General features: G+C 38.1%; 1 protein-coding gene across 1 annotated transcript; it reads right to left on the bottom strand.

Moving 5' to 3' along the window:
- Positions 1–354: 354 nt before the first annotated feature.
- LOC140244598 (uncharacterized) lies at positions 355–7,534 on the bottom strand. Its single transcript, XM_072324219.1, has 5 exons — positions 5,754–7,534; positions 4,708–4,860; positions 3,783–3,971; positions 2,434–2,563; positions 355–1,158 (listed from the first exon to the last, which is right to left on the bottom strand). Exons 1-5 carry the CDS (start codon positions 7,527–7,529, stop codon positions 818–820), a joined length of 2,589 nt encoding a protein of 862 aa, XP_072180320.1. The 5' UTR covers positions 7,530–7,534; the 3' UTR covers positions 355–817.
- Between the last annotated feature and the right edge of the window lie 851 nt (positions 7,535–8,385).

The following is an 8,385-nucleotide window of genomic DNA, read 5'->3' as shown; positions in this document are numbered from 1 at the left end:
CTGTGAACCTCGCACTGACACATTTTGGTCCATGTGTAAATTACTCTACAGTACAGATATTCACTCATAGCATGACCATACACATTTTAACAAATTAGCATGTACGTAATGCTCTCAATAACAAGGGAATTTTACATTTTAAGGGTGCCAACAGGCACAGCAAGAGGTAGGCAATAACATATGAATACAAACATATGTAAATCATGCTGTCAAAATTGCAGCATTGCGAGCTCCTTGAAGATGTATAAATATGTTTTTAAACAGACCTTAACATAACACAAACATTTTATGAATAAAAAGGATGCTTTGGCCAAAGATATGCAGAACTATGCATAAAGTGACTGAAGTACACATGCAGTTAATATGCACCCAAGCCATTCATATTTTTGTTGCCCATATCTAATGTCACTACCGTTGACCAGCTGCTTAAAAAAATCTTGCACCAAAGTACAGTGGCAGTGGAGACTCAGTAAACTACACTGTACACTGTGTATCCTTGAGACCAACTTGATACCATCTTACAGCACTCTCCTTGTCCTATCTGTTTTGAAAATATCAGAATATGGCTATAGAGCTGCTTAAATATTGCCATGTAATATTAGGAATATTGTATTCAGACCTCTTAATACTTACTTTCTACTGCTCATGTCTTTTCATCACGGTAATACAATACTAACTTTCTATTGCCCATGTCTTTTCATTATGGTAAAACAGAGTTTGTGGTTGGCAAAGAGTTTGGCAAAGAAAAATCCAACTGTTTTTCAGGGGATTAGCTCGTTTCCATTAATCAAGCATTAGCACATCATTAATCGGCTACCTAGGGACTCGGCGCCTCTTCTTTGCAGAGGCGTTTTCTTGGTGGTGGTGTAGAGTCGTGTGAAGTGGACGGAGATGACCCTGACTGCGTGATGTTACATTGTTCGGATGACTCAACGGCATACTCCTCCTCAACCTTGAGTGTGTTGGGATTACACCCAAACTGACTCACAGTCGGGTCATCGTGTCCGTCACCATAGGGTCTGTCACCATCATCTCTGTCACCATTCTCTCTTTGCTCGGAGAAGTCCTCCAGGGGATCTATAGAAAACTTCTCGCTGAGTATGCATCCGACACCAGGCTCCGAAAGAAGTTCTCTCATCAGCTGAACAAATGCCTTGACTGGAAAATAAAGAAGCAAAACTTTTCAAACAGGGCATTATCATTAGATTAATAAAGTAAAGATTTGAAAAACATTTTCAAATAATTCTTTGTAAGAGAAAGGTTACTAATTCCCAGCAATGATCATACCAAAAAAAAAAAAAAATAATAAATAATAGTAACAACTAATAATGATAACTATTATTATTATTATTATTATTATTATTATTATTATTATTATTATTATTATTATAACAAAAATAACAATGATAATGATTATTATGATTTTAATAAAATGTATATACATCGTTATTATACATTACAGCATAATGACTTAAAGATAATGCAGTGTAACACAATCTCATAACTGTGAATTCTGCCATGGTGTGCTCACTGTCATTGATCAAGATATGAAGACAAAGGGATGACATTTCAAAAATTCACTTATAAAAAATGTCAATGTCAAATTTACTTAGTTATTCATATTCTATATAAATATACTGCATATTTTTTCTGTTCATGCACCAACTGCTGAAAGAGAATCAACAGACTAAAAAAGAGCTGCCTGAGAAATCCAGTATTTTGAAAGAAAACGGTACGGCTTGGAAGAACAAGAAAAATCATATGACAAGCAGACTAATACAAGCATGAACACAAAAGAATTTAAGGGATGGTATAGTTTTGATTGAGATTGACGGTTCTGAATTTATCTTTTTTTTTTTCGAGCTAATTAGAAACAATTTATCAAGCTAATTAGAAACAAATTATCAAATACTAAAGAGCATACAATCATAAAAGGAATTCAAAGTTTATCTAATGAAAATCGGTTAAGAAGTGGCTGAGATATTAAAAAAAAAACCACACACATACAAAGTAAAGCAAATTGGTCTTAATGATGGGTTCCATCTTTTATTATAAACTCCCTGTTCCAAAACCAATTTTGATCAAATAAGCTTTGATTTCCTCTTCACATGAATTGTATGCTCTCTCATATTTCGAAAGAGGTAATTTGCATTATCCAACACAAAAAAGGTGCTAACCTTCAGCCCCATCTCAAACCAAAACTATAACATCCCTTTAAACATATACTGGAAACGTCTATTCTTCTTGCACAATAAATTTTTGTGCTGAGCGAATCTTAAATACGCGCTGTTCAATTTGTCAACCCATTTGAAATATGCAGATGAAATTGTGAGGAAAGATATTTTTGCGAGTTTTAGAAAGTTCAGCTAGCCAAAAGTAGCGCAAGATTCAAGAAAACTATACATGCCGCAAAACTTTCTGCATTTACAGTACCTGTGGACATCAGCCCTTTAAGCGTTGGCTTGCTCAAACAAAATTTGTCTATGTCGTCATCATTGACCCAATTCAACTGGTTCTCTGTCTCCCATTCTTCCAAGAATGACAGGAAATCCTCCTCCAGCCACTGCAAAATAAAGACAGACCAAAAAATTCATAACTAAAAATGCTAATAGGTTATCAAAAGAGACAAGCAGTTTGCATCCTTTGCACCCTTGCCCTGAAGTATTTTTAAAGGCACATAGACCCAGTGGTTTAGTTGAATGCGTACGCGGGCGCACGGTGCAAGTTTCCTACAGAGACCTACACGGTGTATTCTATCGACTCCTCTGTAGCGCTTACGCTGTGACCCATTTCCATGAGTGCGAAGAAGTCCGATCCACTGTAGTCAGTGGTCCGATCACAGTTCGGCTCATGATTCGGCTGAGGGGTGACAGCTTTAGCAAACTTCTTTTGTGATGTCATAATAACAAGCACATATGCATGCACCCTGGTATTACTACAGACTGCGTGATGCGCAGAAGACAACAAAGGCAAAGTTACCTAGGAACACCTATGCACTTTGCTCTTGATAACAGCTCAACTTTGGCAATCTTCGTATAATGCTAACTGTGATCGGCAGTATCATCCAGCAGGGCCCCTGCAACCACCGGGTCTATGTGCCTTTAAAATTGCTTTAAAAAGAAAATCTTCCTCGCTGCATGTATCCGACAAGCTAACACAATGACATGGAAGTTTTGCATATTTGCAATACTCACACACTGTAAAAGATATGATAGTTACATCTTCCCCCTCTATGATGCATCCCCCCCCCCCCCCCCTCATTCATGGCATGAGAGAGAGGGAAAAAAACCTACAGATTTTCTCACAACCTATTAAATATATGAACTGACATCATGTAAAAATCTATCCCCTTATCAAAGGCATTATTTACCATTTGCATATGAAACAAAAATCTAGCTTTAGTGCTTCAAAATAGTTCTGAAATGTCAGTTAGGGATAGAAGCAATCAGTGTAAAAAAAGATAATCAGTATAAGCAATGTTAAGTTTTGAAACAAAATGTGAACAATAGTTATAACAAACTTGTTTCTAGACTAAACTGTCTACAGTTAATGGTTTTATAGTGAGAATTATAGTGATATCTCTGTATGTTTTAGGCTTTATTGCAAATCTTTTTATATGGTAGGATGTTTTGTGATACAACTGACCTACACGGACACATCATATGTGATAACTCAAACATTATATGTGATAACTCAAACATTTCTTAATTAAATCACTGCTCCCAAAAGTAAACATCACCTTTAATCTCAGCCTCACTGCTCAGTGATGTATTAGAACTTACCGTAAATCTCCAGTCTGATACATCTGTGTATGGACGAAGCGCGGCGTTCTGGCGCCGCTTCCCGCTGTTGACCTGCGACACATTCATGCAGTCGAAGAAGGTGTTGATGTATCTGATGAACAGCGCAGTGCTTTCCGTCTCAGGGCAACCTTGGCTCTTCAAGGCATTCGCCATTGTGACACTCAAAACCTGGATTTGACCATCAAAACACACAGGAGCGATTCTGATAAAAACAGGGACTGGGGGTATTGCTCTCAACTGAGTTTTGCAAATTCACCTTCTACACATTCTGGCGGGCTACTACCCAAGAACATTGCAAACTTGGAAGGTGGGAGTGGCTTTAAAGGCTTCCATGGGGGCACATTGTCCATTTGCATATTCCACCACACTGGTAAAAAAAAACTGGCCAAGTGCACAGTATATAGAAAAATTGACTATGCTAAAAAAGTAATAAGCACAAAGTACAATGTACAAACTCCCCCCCCCCCCCCCACATTCCATCCATGCCCAACCCCTGAATCTGCTACCAATTAACTAAATTATTTTTATATACTCAAATAAAGGCACTTACTATCTTAACAACTTGTAACTGTACATATCTATAACTATCATTACAGATCATCAGGTAAGCTCACTAACCATTCATTACGTTGCTGGTAAAATATCACACACACACACACACACATACACACACACAAAAAAAAAAACAAACAAACAAACCACAAACTATTGTTTAATCAAATTGTGCATAAGAATGTGAACAGATGTGTATGAAAAGATCATACTAGAATAATATAGAGAGATAAAGCATGTACAAAATTCCAGGGGTCTTCAGACATAAAGAAAGAAAAAAAAAAAACCGTATAGATTTCATATCTTGAAGTCAGTAAATTTCGTCTGCAATCTCACAGCAGCAAGAATTTACCTGAGCAGCTAATTTGACATCCACTCGATGACTTGGAGTAAGATGTATGTGTTCCTCAGTGATATGATACAGTGTCCTCAAGAAAGTGCACTGCTGAAGGTCCCAGTGGTACACATCAATTATGTGCTTCCAGGAGACATGTAATCCTCTGAACTAATACGCAATATTAAAAAAGGAAACTTATGAAAATTATACTTCTGGGGGAGCATACACGTGTACATAAAATAAACAAATTGAAAAAGCATACAGTGCAGATCTTGGATTTAAATTCTATAATCAGAATGGAAAGATGGTTGAAGAAAGGCATTATTTACCATCTATGCAGATGAAATAAAAACCCAGCATTAGTGCTTAAAGATATTGTACATGTACAGTGTAGTTTTAAAATGAGTCAGGGGTAGAAACAACCAATGTAAAAAACTGAATCAGTGAAATCGATGTAAGCATAATATGTGAACAACAATTACAATAATAATAATAATAATAATAATAATAATAATAATAGTGGCTACTTGTATAGCGCACATTTCAAGACTAAACCATCTACAGTTACTGTTTATTGAGAAAAACAGTGATATTTCTTTTTTATTTCAGAATTTATTGCAAACTTTTAATATGGTAGTACAGTACAGTGTATATGTTCTGTGATACAAAGGACCTACACATACAATGTATGTATCAAATGTGATATCTTGAACATCGTTTAAATCACTGCTCCCAAAAGGTAAACAGGACCTTTAAATGATGCATGTAGAATATCGGAGGTGAAGTACAAATGAACTTTACATCTCAAATCCCCTTGTAATTCCTAATTCTTTTAAATTCAACATACATTTTCACACTGATTTTGCAGAGAAATTATCAATTTAGATGCTTTATCTAGTCATAGGCAAAAGATAAGGCACCAATGGTGTATATAAATAGCATATAACACCAGTCAATGATTTATATTCTATTCTTTAAATATTTTGATGAATTTAGATTTCACTTTAGAACTGAAAAACTTGGCAATGATATACACAAGCCAATGGAAATTTAAGGATTACCATCATATGCCGATTGTTCCTGTGGTACCCAGAATTTTCCAGATCGTTTCTGCAAGCTTTCAGCAGGTGAGGTGCATCAGTAAGCAGGTAGATTGGGCGTCCACTGAAACGATTGGTAAATGATACATCTGTAGTGTTTTTCCTCATCATGTTGTAAAATTTGTGATTCCGAGGTGCCCCATCCGAAACAAGGGCCCGTACATGGAAACCCGAGAGTTCAAGAACCTCAATGGCGCTATTCACTATGCAGGCGAGTTGATTACGGGTGCTACCAGATGTTTCAAAATGTGCTATTGTTGCTTTGTACGAGTCAGAAATAGCCCTGATCATCAGAGCAAGGACATGGCCTGGACTGTCTTGTTTCTCTCCCTCGCATATCCTGGCGTAACGGTCAAACTCTTCCGACAAACTGCCCAAGGTAGTGAAGCCAATGATGCTTTCAGAGGAGCGTGAATACACAAGTCCCTCGCTGACTTTCATCTCACCAAACGACAAGACAACATTTCTCTTGTGATCTTCCTGTTTACGGAGACCAATGTCAGAGATGATGCGTCGTAGATTGTCCAGTTTGAAGCCAGATTTATCCATAGTGAAGTTGGTATATTGCTTGAGTGTTTGTTGGTGAGGAAGTGCGAGCAAACCAGATTTTCTGAACAGTTCATGAGATGAAGGAGACTGGGCTTGTAGGGCGATGCATAATCGCAGAATAGCCGGATGCCATCTTGTGGCATTCGGATGATTCTGAATAGACGTCAGTTGTTGGTCCCAAAGAATCCTCGTTCTTGTTCCTTCTTCAAACTGGTGCTGGACTTCCTGTGTCGCTTGTGTGAATACAGTGGAAAATGATGTATGCTCCTCCATGCTTAAAGGTCGAGATTCCTCTTCAAACATTTTGGCAATCTCAGCCTTCAATTTTGCATCTTTGCATGCCATGGCCTCTGATGTTTGAAGGTTTTCTGAAAGCCTCTGCTGGGACATGCAGCTGTAAGCAGAATTTGGAGACACAGAGCAGTCCGCTTGTAGGCAGCGCAGCACCTTTGCTATGCTTGATCGATGTATCCGGCATCTGAAGCACCTTGGAGATTCCTTGGTGAGAAGGGGGCAGTTATTGTGCCTGATGGTGGTTGCAGAGGAGGAGTAGTGCAGGTATACCGGATGATTTACCACCAGATGGGAAGGTACGACATATTCCGGGTTACCCGGACATATGTTGAGGGAATTGAGGGTGAGAAGAAATTGCTCGAATGCCTCCCCGCTCTGGAAAGACGGAGGAATATCAGGAAAAACATCACTGCAAACTTCTCTCCCATGCACTTTTACTGTCCACTGACCACTTTTCTCAACAATAATACACACTGACGTGTTCCCATCATCATCGATCCGCACAATGATTGTCCTCCCATTGCGTCCCTCTTTCACGTAGTAACCGTTTTCCTCCGCAAAATCTCTCATGAAGACCTTCCATGAGTGATTTTCAACGTTTTCTGCATTGAGACAAATGAAGCAATCTCGTCCATGCTGCTGAAAATCAAAGAGGTCTATGTTTACTTCCTTCTTTACTTTTTTGTTTTTAAAGAACCTCCACCGTCTCAATTTCGATTTGCAGCTGTCACATACTGAGGGCGGGTGTCGACAGTCATCTTCTGCAACGTTTACGGACACAGCATCTTGAATGAGTTTTGAAAGGCTGTGTTTGTCATGAAGCGTCCTTGTTTTCCTCTTTCCACAGAGGCGGCACATGCCCAGCAGCATCCTTTCATGGGTCCCCTCTTCCATTGTTATTTTCTAAAGGAAAAAAGCACACAAACTTGGCATGTAAATGTACATAAAGTGTACAAACCTTGCCTTAGATTTAAAAAAAAAATCACAATACTTGCATACTTTTTTAATATCACCACAATAAACATATTTCGCCCCTCACAACAGCATTACAGAAGGCAAATGAACACTTTTTCATGTACCTATTCATTGAAGGTGTGGTATGGTGGAGATGAGGATTGGGCTTTTAAGTTTTTGCAAGATACCAAGAAACCAGAGTATACATGCCATTCTAAGAGGAATTCAAAGTTTATTAGATAAACATCAGATTAGGAATGGCTGAGACATCACAAAACAAAGTAAAACAAGGAAAAGTAGAAATTACGCAGTGCGTAATATATGTCCCCGCCGGAAGTAGCATTTTGTAGCAAAATGTACAATAAAGGTCAAAAATCAAGGTCAAAGGTCAAAGAAGTCAAAGGTCAAAATTTTGTGTAGAAGTTTTGAAGCGCTCACCTAGAGCCATCACATAAAGCAAACAGAATCGAAATCGGGTTAGAAATGGTGAAGGAGTAGCATTTTGTAGTAAAATGTACAACAAAATGTAGGTCAAAAATTAAGGTCAAAGGTCAAAGGTCAAAATTCTGTGTAGAAGTTTTGAAGCCCTCACCTAGTGCCATCACATAAATCAAACAGAATTGAAATCGGGTAAGAAATGGCGAAGGAGTGGCATTTTGTAGCAAAGTGTACAATACAGGCCTAAAAATCAAGGTCAAAGGTCAAAGAAGTCAAAGGTCAAAATTCTGTGTAGAAGTGTTGAAGCCCTCACCTAGTGCCGTCACATAAAGCAAACGGAATTGAAATTGGGTTAGAA

Source organism: Diadema setosum, chromosome 21 (assembly GCF_964275005.1).
Source record: "Diadema setosum chromosome 21, eeDiaSeto1, whole genome shotgun sequence".
NCBI lineage: Eukaryota > Metazoa > Echinodermata > Echinoidea > Diadematoida > Diadematidae > Diadema > Diadema setosum.
The sequence above is the reverse complement of the archived record's forward strand: the minus strand, read 5'-3'. Positions and strand labels throughout refer to the sequence as shown.

Excerpts from the sequence above, each read along its gene's own strand:
- LOC140244598 (XM_072324219.1), bottom strand. The coding sequence starts at position 7,529 with ATGGAAGAGGGGACCCATGAAAGGATGCTGCTGGGCATGTGCCGCCTC. Across the intron at positions 3,972-4,707 it reads ATGTCAAATTAGCTGCTCAG|GTTTTGAGTGTCACAATGGC; the intron begins GTAAATTCTTGC and ends GGTCAAATCCAG. Across the intron at positions 1,159-2,433 it reads TAAAGGGCTGATGTCCACAG|TCAAGGCATTTGTTCAGCTG; the intron begins GTACTGTAAATG and ends TTTATTTTCCAG.